Here is a 16,953-nt window from a genome sequence, read left to right on the forward strand (position 1 = left end):
AATTATATTTAACAAATGGTCATGCAGAAATGCAAATCAGCAATTCTAAGTAATATAAAAGTACATTTAATATAATTTAACTATATTAATTTAAAATATATATAATAAAATAAAAATATACATGAATACGTTTCTGCATTCACCTGCAACCTAGCAACACATAGCCAGACACTTGCAACAAATATAACATTATCATAACAGAAATTTACATTTTTCTCTGTTAACTCTTCTTGAAATGTTAATCGCGCTGTGGTGATATTCCATGGATTTATTTTTCAGCCAAACAATTTTACGTTCCAAAAATTTGCACCTTCTCTATCTATCTAAGTTCTCTGGTTTAATGTGCTGTTTATTATGCATTTCAACGGTGGAGAAAAAATGTGCAGTGGTTAATTAGATAAATCAAATTTTTAACGAATCTAGCTATTTTTTCAATGTTTGTGCTGGTGGGAATGTGTGTGGACTATGTGTTTTGACAGCCGTTATCGATAAAAATTAGATTAGACAGCGATTTGTTCTTGATTCGCATGTTTATTGGATCTGAATCACCTACGAATGAAGTGATTCGCTCTCAAAATTTTGTATGGCCAATTACGTGATTCGGTTCGTAATTGGGGCGCCAATCACGAATGAGAGAGCGAATTACGTATGGAACAGCGAATCACTTGTCGTGGAAACATCGTTTTAATTACATATGAAAAAGCATCCGAAACGTGCAAAATGCCATCCGTGCAGAGAAAAATACTTCATTTTAACACGGGCGTTTTTGAAATTAATATTTCCATTATGTTAAATATTTTTAGAAGCTTACATACAAATCACCCAATTTCCTACCGAGTTGCTTATGCAAAGCGGTTCTCTTGTGCTCACCAACACAGTCACAGTTTTACTTTTGCCGATCCCTGATTAGCCCAGTAAAATTAGACTTTTTCTTTAAAAAAATGTGTAACAGCAATTTTTTGATGCAGTTTACTTCTATTTGACACGTAGATCATGGATCCACAGTCTTGCCCCTAAACTTCATTTGGCAACATTCCGCCATCTTGGATTTAAGTTTTTTTTTTGTTTTTTTGCGATTTTCAAGCTTATTTTGCATTTTTCGTAAAAAATGGTTAAACACAAATATGTAGAGAATTCAATTTCCCACATTTGTGTTTGGTTTTTACCATTTGACAATTTCTGTTGAAAATACATAGCATATTGAAATTACAAAGTTGTAGAGAATTTTAGTATTTAGTCTTTTATACCTACATTTTTTTTTGTACGACGCTTAGATCACGGCCTAGAACGTGCCAAACATAGCGATTAGCCCAGTAAAATTACATAAATTTGGTAGGAAAAAAATAGAAAAAATTTGTAACAGCGTAGATCATAGATCCAGAGTATTGCTCCTAAATTCCATTTGGCAACATTCCGCCATCTTAGATTTATTTATTTTTTGTTTATTGCAATTTGCTTATTTTGCATTTTACGTAAACACTGGTTAAATACAAATAAGTAGAGAATTTAATTTCCCACATTTCTTATAGAGAAGGTTTTTTAAAAATGGCATATTTGTATTCAACCATNACTTCATTTTAACACGGGCGTTTTTGAAATTAATATTTCCATTATGTTAAATATTTTTAGAAGCTTACATACAAATCACCCAATTTCCTACCGAGTTGCTTATGCAAAGCGGTTCTCTTGTGCTCACCAACACAGTCACAGTTTTACTTTTGCCGATCCCTGATTAGCCCAGTAAAATTAGACTTTTTCTTTAAAAAAATGTGTAACAGCAATTTTTTGATGCAGTTTACTTCTATTTGACACGTAGATCATGGATCCACAGTCTTGCCCCTAAACTTCATTTGGCAACATTCCGCCATCTTGGATTTAAGTTTTTTTTTTGTTTTTTTGCGATTTTCTAGCTTATTTTGCATTTTTCGTAAAAAATGGTTAAACACAAATATGTAGAGAATTCAATTTCCCACATTTGTGTTTGGTTTTTACCATTTGACAATTTCTGTTGAAAATACATAGCATATTGAAATTACAAAGTTGTAGAGAATTTTAGTATTTAGTCTTTTATACCTACATTTTTTTTTGTACGACGCTTAGATCACGGCCTAGAACGTGCCAAACATAGCGATTAGCCCAGTAAAATTACATAAATTTGGTAGGAAAAAAATAGAAAAAATTTGTAACAGCGTAGATCATAGATCCAGAGTATTGCTCCTAAATTCCATTTGGCAACATTCCGCCATCTTAGATTTATTTATTTTTTGTTTATTGCAATTTGCTTATTTTGCATTTTACGTAAACACTGGTTAAATACAAATAAGTAGAGAATTTAATTTCCCACATTTCTTATAGAGAAGGTTTTTTAAAAATGGCATATTTGTATTCAACCATTTTATACGAAAAATGCAAAATAAGTCTGTACATCGCAAAAAAACAAAAAAAAGTGAAATCTAAGATTGCGGAATGTTGCCAAATGAAATTTAGGGGTAGGAATACTGATCTACGTGTCAAATAGAAGTAAACTGCATCGAAAAATCGATGTTAATACTTTTTTTCCTACCAAATTTATCTAATTTTACTGGGCTAATCGCTATGTTTGGCACGTTCTCGGCCGTGATCTAAGCGCCGTACAAAAAACATGTAGGTATAAAAGTTGTGAAGAATAAAATTCTCTGCAACTTTGGAATTTCAATATGCTATAAATTTCAACAGAAATTGTCAAAAAATGGCGAAAACCGTGACAATGTAAAATTTTTTCCACAGTTTTTGCTAATTTTTTACAATAAAAAATGCTATTTTTAAAAAACCTTCTATACAACAAATGTGGGAAATGAAGTTATATATTTGTATTTAACCATTTTTTGCGAAAAATGCAAAATAAGCTTGCAAATCGCAAAAAGCCCAAAAAAACTTANAATTTTTAAAAAACCTTCTATACAACAAATGTGGGAAATGAAGTTATATATTTGTATTTAACCATTTTTTGGGAAAAATGCAAAATAAGCTTGCAAATCGCAAAAAGCCCAAAAAAACTTAAATCCAAGATGGCGGAATGTTGCCAAATGAAATTTTGGGGCAAGACTGAGGATCCATGATCTACGTGTCAAATTTTTTTCAAATTTCCCACCAAATTTATCTAATTTTACTCGACTTTGATGTAGATCTGCAATTTGTATTGAATTGTTAATACTTACGTTCGCTAATATTGTCAAGTGGTACATCGCTTGTTTCTCAAAGTCGAGTGGGCCCAGCAAAAAAACGGTACCTTCTGTACTTTCTGCTGATACAATCTTTTGCCTGATTGCGAAAAGCTGAGAGCCCTGAAATTAGAAGGTGTATTAGTTATTAAGCAGGCTATGTACATATTATGGGTTCTTTGAATAAAACTTTAATATTTCTATTTGACTAAATTTGGTATTAGTCAACATTTTTTACTTTCCGTAAATTAATGCTGTTGATATGTTCATGATAAGGCATGTTCAACAAGTGCTTGTACATTAGGGTGGTCAAAAATGCATGTGAAAAAGTAAAGTGGGAATTTTTATGCTCTATACCGAAAAATACCCAATTTTTTTTATTTTGTAATAAAAAAATATTTAGAGGTCGCTCAAAGCGCCCAATGTTTTACATGTATTTTATATGGGGAAAACCCACTTTTCGTAGAAATGGTATAGAATTATTAAAAATCAATATTTTCCTATCGGAAAACTCTGCTTATCTGCAGAAGATTCCCAATAATAATACCCTATCCTTTATTTTATTTTTTTTTTTTAATATTTCATATTTCATTTATTTCAAAAAACATTAGTACAATAAGACTTAGTCTTTTTTAGTACAACAGGTTCATACAAATTACAAATTATAACAATAGAATATTAAATGTAACAACAAATATCGAAAGTAATCTAGATAAATATTACAAATACAGATTGGTTCATCAATTTGAAGAGAAGTGGGTATACAGAATAGCTTTAAAGTTGCTTTTGTTAAGTTTGCTTCTAACATTAATCGGAATGGAGTTCCAGATTCGTATAGCGTTAATGAAAAACAGTCTTGTGGAATTGTTAAATTTGTATAGAGGTAAGATTAAGTCGTATGATCGCTCCGACTTAGAAAAGATAAGTTTTTCATATAAGTAATAAGGTATCTTCGTATTCATAAGTCGGAAAAGGAAAATGCAGTTTCTGGCCTTTATGTAGTCGGAGATTTCACACCCCAGCAAGGAAGACCTCAAGGCGGATATATGGTCAAATTTACGAATACCAAATACGTACCGAGTAACATGATTAAATAAAATGTCAATTTTATGGGCAGAGGCGGAATCAAGTTTGCTGTATACCAACACTGAGTACGTTATTATAGGTACAATTAACTGACATGCTAGCATTCGTCTAGTGGCAACTGGAGTGAATGATGTCGAAAGCCTCAGATTCCTAAGTATTCCATATACTTTGCTCACTACAGAGTTAATATGATCACAACAGCCCCAAGTTAGTTATTTTGGTAACCAGTTTTAAGGATTGATTATATAAATATAGCGAAGGGATACTGTCGATATTAAATTTCTTCTTGTAGACTGGTAATACATAAGACTTGGAGGGATTGAGACAAAGTCCGTTCTTAGTAGCCCAACGTAAAACAGAATCTAAGTCTTTGTTTAAATTTATGGCAATAACATCCTTATTTTCAAAGCGGCCGGAGAAATAAAGTTGATATCCTCAGCATACGCATGCATGCTGGCATACCTGCATGTCTGAAAAATATCATTTATAAATACACTAAATAATAAAGGACCCAAAATGGACCCTTGTGGAACGCCCCGCATCAAAGGCTTAGCGTGCGATACTGTCGACCCAACTTTCACTCGCTGATACCGGCCCATTAGGTAGCTCTTCATGAGTGTTAATGCTGATTCCCCAAACCCGAAGTAATATTTGAGTTTTGAGCAAAGCAGTGAATGGTCAACTGAGTCAAATGCCTTAGTAAAGTCAAGCAAGCATAAGAGTGACAATTCACCTTTGTCAAAGTTAATTCTAAGATCATCAAGAATTTTAACCATAGCTGTTGAACATCCATGCCCTGCTCTAAAACCTGACTGAAGTGAAGATAAGAGGTTCTTATTTGATAGGTGCGAGGAAATTTGCTCAGATATTATCGATTCAAATACTTTGGATAGGGCAGGAAGAACACTTATAGGTCGGAAGTCACGAGGAGTCCAAGCATGTTTGCATTTTGCAATGGGACAAACGGAAGCGACTTTCCACGGGCTAGGAAAACAGGATGTAGTAACGCAGTGATTAATTATGTGAGTCAAAGGACCGATAATGTACGACAGGGCAGTTTAATAAAGCGAAGAGGTATACCGTCCTCCCCAACTGCGTTAGACTTAATTTGGTAAATACATTTCATAACATCCGACTCAGGCACAGTAGAAAAAACAAATGGTACATCTGAATATAGAGATGAACTACAAGGAACAAAGTCTGACGGAGAAACAATGGACGATACACTACTTAGGAGAGCATCGTTGATGCTATTCGCATCTAAAGAGCACTCAGTATTATCCTTAGGGTGTACCCGAAGGGTTTTAATATTGCGCCATAGCTCGCCGGAAGATAGAGAAGGGTCAAGTTTAGATGTGAAATATCGGCGCTTCTCACTTCGAATGGTATGGGTGGCACTATTTCTTGCCGTGCGAAAGACATCCCAATTGTTCTGCGAACTATTTATTTTCCAAACACGATACGCTTTTGTACGGGCTTTTATAGCAGTTTGAACCTTAGAATTAAACCACGGACACGATTTAACTTTTGCATGACGGATAGGAATGTGAGCATTAAAAATAGTTGATAAGTTAAAGTTAAGGAAGTCAAGTTTTTCATTAGCCGTCACGAGATACCAGCAGGTACGCCAATCAACGTTGCTAAGATCTTCACAAAGTGCATTCACATCACACGAACGAAAGTCCTTAAACGTGTACATCTGCTCTGGGCTGGAGCAGTTGAAATCAATATCTACCGCACAAAAGATCATGTCATGGTCAGAGATAAATGATAATTCATCAAATTTTAAAACAGAAGAACAGTCCGAAACGATAAAATAGTCAAGAAGACTGGGATTACAGTTATTACCATATCTAGTCGGTACTGAAGTATTAATAATCGACAGGCCAAGACTAAAAAGATTTTCCAACAGAGCACAACACAAAGAATCACGTACAAGAATATTAATATTGAAATCACCGCATATTATTATATTGTCGTAGTCAATTATCAAAGGGGATAGACTATCAAAAAATGGAGTAAGGGAAACGGTTTTGCTGGGGTTATAGACACACGAGACAAAAACCTTGCTGACACGGTTAGACAATTCAACGAATAAAAATTCTACACCCCCGTTCTTGGAATGACAGACAGGTCGAATATAAATGTGGCTCTTACAATAAATAGCAACACCACCGCCTTTTTTACCCACCCTGTAATTGCGTAATAATTTATAACCATTAATATTAAAGTACGAATCGCCCGCACTGTTATTAAACCAAGTTTCTGAAATACATATGACATCGATAGAGGAAGACTCCAAAAAATNGGCTATTCAGACTTCTTGCGTTAAAATGAACAACCTTAAGGCCTTTCTGTTGATTACACAGAATGTTTAGCACCGCAAGACTGCCATCGCCAACGCTATCACTCTTGCTGGTCAGAGACATAATGCAAAAAACACACAAAAGCAACTTTGACACAAATGTACATATAAACGATAACATATACAAATAAAGCATGAAACAAAGAGATGAACCAATTTTACATTAGAATTAAAAAAAACATAAGCTAAGAGTAAATGGATAAAACATTAAAATAACATGTATAAGGCAACAGTAATACTGCGTGTTAGCAGAGACCTTTGAGATCATCATGTGTGCTGACTTTGACTACCGCTGAGTCCCTTGAAGTTTTAATGAAAACGTCACCACGTAAAGTAAACACAGAAGCCAGATTACCAACTCTCGGATGGCTTCTTGTAAAATTTTCCTTTTATCTCTTGTCAAGCTCTCGTAAATAGAGAATTTCCCATCAAGGTCAATAGCATCCAAAGATATTGCGGATTTAGTCCGCTTACGATGCTCACTAAATGCACGGAGCGTCCGATTTCGATCGAGCGGAGAGTGGAACTTGACAATAATTGCACTATTAGGATTGCTGTTGTTGGGTTTAGTGCGAAAAATGTCACGTATTTGTGGGACAAGAAAATCAATGGAGAGACAAATACGGTTGAACGCACTCTTTAGGTTTTCCCCTTCAGCATACGGCAAACCAAATATAATAGCGTCAGCAGTCACTTCGGGAGTACGCGAACTTACAGTCTCTATATGTGTAAACAGTTTCTGTACTTCACTTTGGAGCTTTTCTTGTTTCTCTTCTAAGGCAGAGATGCGCTCAGCAGACTCTTTTACTTTCGTGGAGAGTACAGAGATTTCAGCGTCAATCTTTTTACATAGGGCGCTCTCAATTTCCCCAATTCTATTTGAGAGACTATCAAAAAGTGTCTGCAATTTGTTCGGTTTGTTGTTGTACTTTGCCTTCAAGCTCTTTAAGCAGTTTAACCATTTTTCCATCGCAACTATAATTTATAGGTCCGCCATAAACCCAGGAAGACTTGAAAAAAGCAATGGGGGGACAAATAAAAAATCGTTAGTATTAAAAAATGGTTAAATAAACAATTGGGTACTATTATTGAAAGTCTGCTGAAGAGAACAAGAGTATTTCGATCGAAAAATATTTATTTTCAAGAATTCTATACCATTTCTACAAAAAGTTGCTTTTTTCCCATATAACAATACACGGAAAACTTTGAGCGCTTTAAAAGACCTCTAAATATTTTTTGATTTCAAAAATAAAAAATAGGGGTATACCTTTTTCGATATACTTAGAACAAGCCTAGAGGGTGAGAGCATTACAATTCCGACTTTTTTGTTTTTGGACCACCCTATTGTACATACATACATAGATATTAGAGTTGCCACTTTAGTTCTTTTGAGTGAACCGGTCAGTTGTAGTTCGCTCACCTTAGTGAACTAGTTCTTTAGTTCAGTTGACGAATCATATTAATATCATACTTATTACACACAAACCACCCACTTTAGTAATTTGAATTCAAAGAATACTTTTAAAAACATAACAAGTAATAAAGAGTCTAAGTTCGGTCGGAGCCGAACATTAGATATCCGGTGCAAGTATCAAATATAGTCATTTTCGTTGGTGATGTTTCCGACAGGGTAGGAGTGTGATATAAATGACGGAAAATCGTTCCACATTACATCATAACAAATATAGTTTTTTTCACCTTTCCGATAACTACCGCTACATGGTAAGCGGGGGCGCATCGCTATTTCAAACATCTTCGATAAACTTATATAGTTATATGTGGGCGGCATCACGCCCATTTTCCAAAATTCCATAATAATGCTACTTCTTTTCAATGGATTGTGGTTAATATTAATTTTGTGTAAATTAGCGTCCTTAAATTTCAAAATATCGAAGTTTCAAGCATTTCTGAAATTTACCGTTCACCGAAATCGGTGGAGCGGTTCCCATGATATACAAGTGTAATCATAAGTGGCAGTGGCGTAGCCAGGGGGGATTGGGGGATAGATCCCCCCCTTCGTCAGTGAAATGAAAATTTTTATTTTTGAATTAATAACACAATACTATTTTACCCTTCCGATTTATAATATTTTATTTCAGACTGATGACAAATTATCTTGTAATGAATATATAAAATTATCGGTTGGTGGATTATGTATTTGAATATTTGTGAAATACACTAGGCCATTTTGCTTAGTTCCCCACAGGGTTGGGAAATAATCTATAATCTATACAAAAACTGTACTTTTCGACTGTAAATTGTATCGACTTTTTAATTTGCTCATATGCATGCATGCATACATAGATTCCCTTCAAGACCAATGCTTTGATGGTATTCACGGGAAAGTTTATGTAGGTCCATTTACATATTTTACACTTTTAACATAAATGTCAAGGCAGATATTTTAAGATACACTTCTTAACAAACAAATTTTTTTAAGTTATTATGAATGGATGAAGAATTTGAATTCAGTACTAAAACTTGACATTTCAAGTGCTTATCAAAACTTTATACATGTTAACTAGATTGGCCATTTATCTTAAATTTATATAATTTTAATTATTTGTTTATAAAAGTGCAGTTTACACTTTAACAAAACCCGTATAAATCCAAGGTCCAAACTTTAGTAAAGCTTTTTAATTAGATTTCCTATAAATACATATTTTGAGTATGCAGTTTTGTAGCCCGATCAGTTCAAATAAAGCGCAAGTTTAAAATACATAGCTGCGGCTTATCGTTGATTTTTAATATTTTTTTTTTTTTTGATGAAGGTGTTGCTCATTTTCTTCATTAAAAAAATCGTCAAACATACTTAGATAATATGGAAGAAAATTACCGACATCGTCAAAAATATGCCATACATCAACTGTAACAGCCTTATTCTGTATCACGAACGATAGGCAAAACGAACGATTCGTCTGCAGACGACAACCCCTCTGATTGCGATTTTAAACTCTATCGGATGTCTTCGTCTTGCTTTTCATACATTACGTTGCAATGGTCTCGCTTTGTATTTAAACCGGCTAAAATGATGCCGCCGGACTAATTTTTGAAGCATTCCTCTGCAGAAGAATCGTTCGTGTTGCCTATCGTTCGTGATACAGAATAAGGCTGTAAATCACAGCTACTTTGAATTTGCACTTTATTAGACTAAAATTGAATGAGCTAAAAAACTGCAAAATATTAAGAGATCAAATTGAAATAGAAAGTTTGTCGATTTTTAAATGTTGTTCAAAGATAAAACTTAATTTCATTTAGTGTTTGTTAAGGAATAAACTATATTTTTATAAACAAATAATTCATATTAAAATATAATAAAATAAATAGTCAAATCTAGTCAACATGTGAGTGTCGTAAAGTTATGATATTTAAGAATATCTCTTTCTTAATTAACGATGACACTTTTTCTATATGAAGCTGATTTCAACATTTTGTTTTAGTAAAATTTAGCATCGAAAATATTCTTTCAAAACTTACCTAGGAATGTGATATAATGGTTCGTTCAAAACCTTTTTTCAAAACTTATAAAGGCAAAAACAAGAAGGCGAAGACAAAAAGAGAATAAAAAAATTTTCCGCAGTGAATTTTCAGATTTTTAAGACGGTATAGTAATTTAATTTTTTAAATTTAAATAAAGCATGAATACCTCATGGAATAAACGAGTAGATAAAAAATATATATGAGTGAATAAACTTCAGTAGTTACTAAAATATAGCAGTTTTCGTATTTGTCAAAACTACCGTTATATGGGAGGTAGGCGTGGTTATTGTCCGATTTTGCCGATTTTCAATACCATCCGTCCTACGACGAAAAAAATACACATACCAAGTTTCGTTAAGATATTTCAATGTTTACTCCAGTTATCGTGCGCACAGACGGACGGTCGGACAGAAAGTCACCTCTTAATCGATTTCTCTTTTCATTATGATAACTTATGTATACATTTGTCTATATCTATCTCGATTCGTTTTGCCTCTTACAAACAACCGTTATGTAAACAATGTTATAATACCCTTGTGCACAAGTGCGCTCGGGTATAAAAAGTAAATAAATATGTTTAGGAACATTATTCACATTAAAATTAGCAGGCTTTTCAATATAGTATATTTAGTTTTAACATCGATTCAATCATTTGCAGAGTTTTCGTATAAATAAAATACAATTAAACGAGTATATAAAACAAAAATTTTCCCAGTGGAAAAGATAATGTTTAGGATTGCAAAAAGTAATGGATAGCGCCTATAGCATACGCACGAAAATATGCAGCGTTGACATACGAAAGTAATGTGTCGCATGTCGCTGTATGAAACTATAATAGAATCAATAAATATAATAAAAAAAAAAAAANAAACGAGTATATAAAACAAAAATTTTCCCAGTGGAAAAGATAATGTTTGGGATTGCAAAAAGTAATGGATAGCGCCTATAGCATACGCACGAAAATATGCAGCGTTGACATACGAAAGTAATGTGTCGCATGTCGCTTTATGAAACTATAATAGAATCAATAAATATAATAAAAAAAAAATAAAAAAATAAAGTCCATGCCACAGGTTTGGAACCACTTACAAACAACACGGCAGTCGAACGCACATCATTCGGCTACAGCAGCTGTTGAGATAACGTGAAGAAAAACATACTTGACTTAATTCTCAACTTCTTGTTTTGTTTGTGGCTTTAAAACTACACACACACGCTCGCTTACATTGCGATAGATATTTTCGTTCAACCGTAGTCGCTAAGTTTTTCTTGGTAGAAAAAGGTAATGCATTCCCCTTTTCCCACTGGGTTAACAAATTCATAAATATAACAAGTAAGAAAGTCTAAGTTCGGGCGGAGCCGAACATTAAATACCCGGCGCAGGTACCGCTACATGGTAAGCCGGTGTGTATCAGTTTTGAGTAAATTAGCGTCCTTAAATTTCGAAATATTGAAGTTTCAAGCATTTCTGAAATTTGCCGTTATATGAAAAGTGGTCGTAATTTGAATCTGATTCCAATAATTTTCAACGTTTTGCTTCTATGTGGCAATCACAATAATCATACCGAGTTTGGTACAAATTGGTAGAACGGTTACCGAGATACATATATGTAAGAGTTAGACGAAGAAATTGATAAGATAAACGGTATTGGATTTGATACAGGAAACGAACAGATGCTGACAACTTTTACGACCTTTCACGACGGACAACTTTTCGTACTGACTGCTGCTACTGTACTGTCGATGACTTTTTGTGCTTAGACAAACAAACCCAAGTGATGGCCCAATAAACGGTATCGTGATAGCAACTATGTTTACATATATGTGATCATAAGTGGGCGTTGCTACGCCCATTTTCCAAAATTTTGTCATAAACGTATTTCTTGGCAAAGAATTGTTGCAAGCATAAATTTTGAGTAAATTAGCTTTAGTATTTGTTGATTTATCGAAGAATTCGTATTTCTCCAAATTACCGTTATATGGGAGGTAGGCGTGGTTATTGTCCGATTTTAATAAGTTTCGGCCATTTGGTATGCTGTAGCATGACTAACAACTGTGCCAAGTTTGGAAGAAATTGGTGTAGCGGTTACCAAGATATACACATGTATCCATAAGTGGGCGTGGCTACGCCCATTTTCCAAAATGTACAATATTCTTATTTTTCGTCTACAGGTTATTGTAAATATCAATTTTGAGTCAATAATCATCAGTAGTTACTAGTAGGGATGGGTAGTGGAGGGTTGAAATTCGATTTTTCCGAATTTCGAACACTGCCCTACCATTCGATTATTCGATTCGAAATTTGGTGGTGCAAATTCGATTTAATTCGAATTTTCCAAAAATTTTTTTAAGTGAAACTTCTTAATCGAGTTCGGAGATGTTTGCGTTAAATATTTAACACGATTTCATAAAATCTGTATCGTTCGTTCGATTTTCAAAAAGGAGGTAGTTGTCAAATGAAAGGGCTTGCCCTGCAGATGTGTAATATGGTTATATGGTTTTAGCTTTGTGCCATATGAATGTATGTATGAAAATCAAAATCAAATTATTTAATAAGTTAAATAAATTACCCCAATATGGGTATCAATCGAAATGATTTTGAATAAACTGTTTGAAAAGTTAAATTTAGTTAAAGAAGTGTTGTGCTTAAAATACTGTGCAACAATTACAATATTTTTGAGGTGCTTGAAGAGAGTGGCCACCTGCTTAAAAAGTTAAACTCAAATTACACTGTAGGACAGCCCAAACCAGCCCGGACTTCGTTAACATTTTCTGAAAGTATACCCATCCAGTAGTAAAACACTCGTTGGATTTGCTAAAGTTAGCTCGTATTTTTATTTCATGGCCTACTAAAGTTTTCATGTCTCGGCTTAAGTAGTTTTCAAAAAAATAGTTAAAATAAATGTCTGAGCGAAATTAAAGGTTAAGACATATATAATAAAATTTCATGGGAAATATTTTCGTAGAACATTTTAACCTATTAGCTCCCGCCTAAAAGGGTAATTTTGATCCTTACTTCAATAAATCCCGCAAAAAGCAAATTTGGAAGGTCGTTAGAGGACTGGTGTTCTCTAGAAAAATATTCTCCGGAAAATTTAACTAGGGGTCTTCTCAGGCAAAAGCCTCGTGCTACCAACGTAAAAGCCTCAACAAATTTAAAATAAAAAATCAACAAAAAATTACTTTTTAAATTTTTTTTAATTTAAGAATAACAGTTCCTTCTTGGCACAGATTTTTCGTCTCGATGCATCAGATCGAAAAACATATATTTTTTAATTGCATCCCTAAGACAAATGGAGTGCCACACACAGTGATGGCAAATTTAGTCAGAACAAGAAAGTTGAAGAGTTGACTTTTTTTGAAATAAATATGAAATTCGATTTTTTCTAGAAAAATTCGATTTTATCCGAATTTTAGCAACACAAAGTTCGATTTCAAAAATTCGCCATTTTGGAGCTAAAATTCGATTAAAATTCGAATATCGAAGCTTCGAATATCGAATTTACCCATCCCTAGTTACTAGAATATCGCAGTTTTCGTATTTCGGAAAATTACCGTTATATGGGAGGTAGGCGTGGTTATTGTCCGATTTTGCCCATTTTCAATACCGTCCGTCCTACGCACTAAATAAGTGCACATACCAAGTTTCGTTAAGATATCTCGATTTTTACTCGAGTTATCGTGTGCACAGACGGACAGACAGTCACCGCTTAATCGATTTCTCTTTCCATTCTGATCATTTATGTATACATTTGTCTATATCTATCTCGATTCGTTTTGCCTGTTACAAACAACCGTTATGTGCGCTCGGGTATAAAAATATGTATGTATGTACAAACGACTGTACACAGTGGGAAAAGGCAATGTCTGGGAACGCAAAAAGGAATGGATAGCCCCATAACCTGCGCACGAAAAGACGGAAACATGTTTTCACAGCGATGCCATACGAAAGTAATGTGTCGCATGTCGCCTTATAAAACTATAAATATAATTTTTAAATATAATAAAAAAATAAAAAATAAAGTCAGTGCCACAGGTTTTGAACTACTGACCAACAAGACGGCAGTCGAACACGCATCCATTCGGCTATATCAGCTATATTTTTCAAACTTTTTGTTTTGTTTGTGGCTTCAAAACTATACATCATCAAAAGTAAAGTCAGTGCCACAGATTTTGAACTAGTGACCAACAAGACGGCAGTCGAACACGCATCCATTCGGCTACATCAGCTATTGAGATACCGTGAAAAAAAACATACTAGAGATAGTTTTCAAACTTTTTGTTTTGTTTGTGGCTTCAAAACTACACATCATCCGCTTGCTTACATTGCAATGCATTTTATCGTTCAACCGTAGTTGTCAATCTTTTCTTGGTGGAAAAAGGTAATGAGTTCCCATTTTTTTACGACTGGGTATGTACGATATGTATGTAAATACTTACATATTGCAAAAGCATTAAATTAGAAAGCTTGTTTGGTTTTAAAAGCATTCTACGCTAGTTTAGTATTTGCTCTACTCCGAAAAAACTCGTTTGCAAGGAACTGAAGTACCAACAATGCGTATCTGCAAAAATGTGGATACACGTCCTACGCTCATTGCAAGGATCGCGTTCCAAAATTAAAAATTTTAGCGCTGAAAAATTTAGTTTGATAAGAAGACTGAGCTAGTGAACTAGTTCATTGAGATTAACTAGTTCTTTAGTTCATTTAGTTCAAGAGCTACACACGAGTGCTTTGACGGCGAAAAAGGACGCCTAAAAAACAAGACGAAGATAAGAATGATAGAAAAGAAGATTGCGCCCTGAACGTTCCGCTATCTTTTTCGGTTCGAGTTTGACAGCCAGCTGCTGTGATGCAACGTCATAGGCGAAACGAAAATTTAACAAAAAATGTGATTTTTACAAATTTAATGATTAGTGGCGCGTTCCTTTAACGATATTTCAGATAAATCGTTGATGAACAATTATTTTCTTTCCAGCCTGCTGTGGCAAAAAGGGTGATTAGTTCCTGTCGGCGATCAAGACCTTTCAACCACAAAATAGTATTTTTTGCAAGAACCATTCACTAAACTTGTAGCTAATATTTTCTTAGTTCTTTTTTGATATTCAGCAATATATGTATGTGTGCATTAAAGTGTTCAACCGAAAACACTTCTGGTTTCTTTTGGTTACATATCTGTGTTCGTATGGAACAGTAGCTAATGACGAAAGGCTGGCTTTAGTATAATGCGACATTCGCAGCATATGATTACGAATGACTCACTGGCGCCGAGCCGTTGAAGAACTTTTAGAAAATAATCGTGCAGAAATAGTTACGATACTAGCAATTCAATATTCTGATTAAGTCTCATTGAAAAATTCTTTGTCGATATAAGAATAATTTTTGTCTATCTGTCTGTCTGTCTGCCTGTATGTTTGCACGCGCATCACTCGAAAACTGATGCATGGAATTGAATGCAGTTTTCACCGGTGTATAAAATATTGAAAAAAAAAATAATTAGAGAGTTGCCACCTGTTTGAAATTTTAAGGTTAATACTAGAGTACACCGGGGCCTACTATAATAGACCACGGCGACATTTTTGCTGATACCTTGACAGTTTTGTATGTTAGAGCGGTGCGGTTCCAGGAATGCCTACCATAGTAGTCCGCGCGAGTATTGGGGTACTGGATTTATAATTTGGTTACTTTGCATATGCGGTGCATCAGTGTTCTAAACAGCCGCCGATAGCCACATAAAATATTTTTCGATTTGATGAACATTGCTGCAATCGAAGCTCTCATAATCAACCAAATGAATGCCAATACTGAAACAGATTTCACGAATAGTCCNGTAAAATATTTTTCGATTTTATGAACATTGCTGCAATCGAAGCTCTCATAATCAACCAAATGAATGCCAATACTGAAACAGATTTCACGAATAACTTTTTACAAGAATAGTCCCTCGATTTTTTGAAACCCCCCTTGAACCGCTGTACATCCATTGAAACACTTTTCTAACAACTAAAATTTGGAATGGGGAAGCTCTTAGGATCATCTCAAGAAGTACAGCACGATGTAATACCAAATTTTAGTTGGTCGGTCATGGAGCTCTAACTCCATCCACAAAAAGTGGGGCAAGACTTTTAACAAATGGATTTGTCCTGATCAGTGGCGTAGCCAGGGGGGGATATATCCCCCCCCCCCCCTTCGTCATTGAACTACAATTATATATTTTTGAATTAATAACACAATACTATTTTATCCTTCTGATTAAAAATTTTTTTTATTTCAGACGGATGACAAATTATCTTTTAATGAATATATGAGTAGTCCACTTGCAAACAGCGTTATGTGATTTTATAAAAGTAAACCATGAATTAAAAAAAAACGTCTACGACAACAAGTAACATCCGAACTGTATCTTTTTTTATTACCTGAAAATTTGGATAAATAAGAGCCTAATACCATTAAAAAAAATAAAATTGCAGTATGGTAGATTTGCAAATTTTATATTTAAAAATCTAATATTCCAAGTTTTGAAACAGTAACTTTTACATAGCTAGCTTTTTTAGCTTTTCGCGTTCTCTCCTCCAGGAAGATTGGTTTGCTTCTTTTTTGCGACCTCTTCCACTAGGCACCGAAACTACCACGTTTTCTTGCAGTTTTCTAAGTTCATACGAAGAGGAAACATTTGAAAGCGTATAAATAAGTATTATAGCGACTTTTGCAAGAGTAGTTAACATTTCATGCTATTTTTTTCAGAATATAGAAAAATTTTCCACTCTGCTGTTACTGTACATGAAACCCACCAAAAACTAAAAATCGAAAAAAAATTTACATAG

General features: G+C 34.2%; 1 protein-coding gene across 1 annotated transcript in view; it reads right to left on the reverse strand.

Annotated features, from left to right (window-relative positions):
• Nucleotides 1-3,317, reverse strand: part of Cad86C (Cadherin 86C) — a 318,509-nt gene extending 315,192 nt beyond the window's left edge. Inside the window, exon 1 of the mRNA XM_017609682.1 lies at nucleotides 3,198-3,317. Within this exon, the coding sequence (XP_017465171.1) occupies nucleotides 3,198-3,224 (27 nt within the window). The 5' untranslated portion in view covers nucleotides 3,225-3,317. The remainder of the gene's footprint in view (nucleotides 1-3,197) is intronic.
• Between the last annotated feature and the right edge of the window lie 13,636 nt (nucleotides 3,318-16,953).

Source organism: Rhagoletis zephyria, unplaced genomic scaffold (assembly GCF_001687245.7).
Source record: "Rhagoletis zephyria isolate East Lansing unplaced genomic scaffold, Rhagoletis_zephyria_1.1 Rzeph_scaffold_00247, whole genome shotgun sequence".
Lineage (NCBI taxonomy): Eukaryota > Metazoa > Arthropoda > Insecta > Diptera > Tephritidae > Rhagoletis > Rhagoletis zephyria.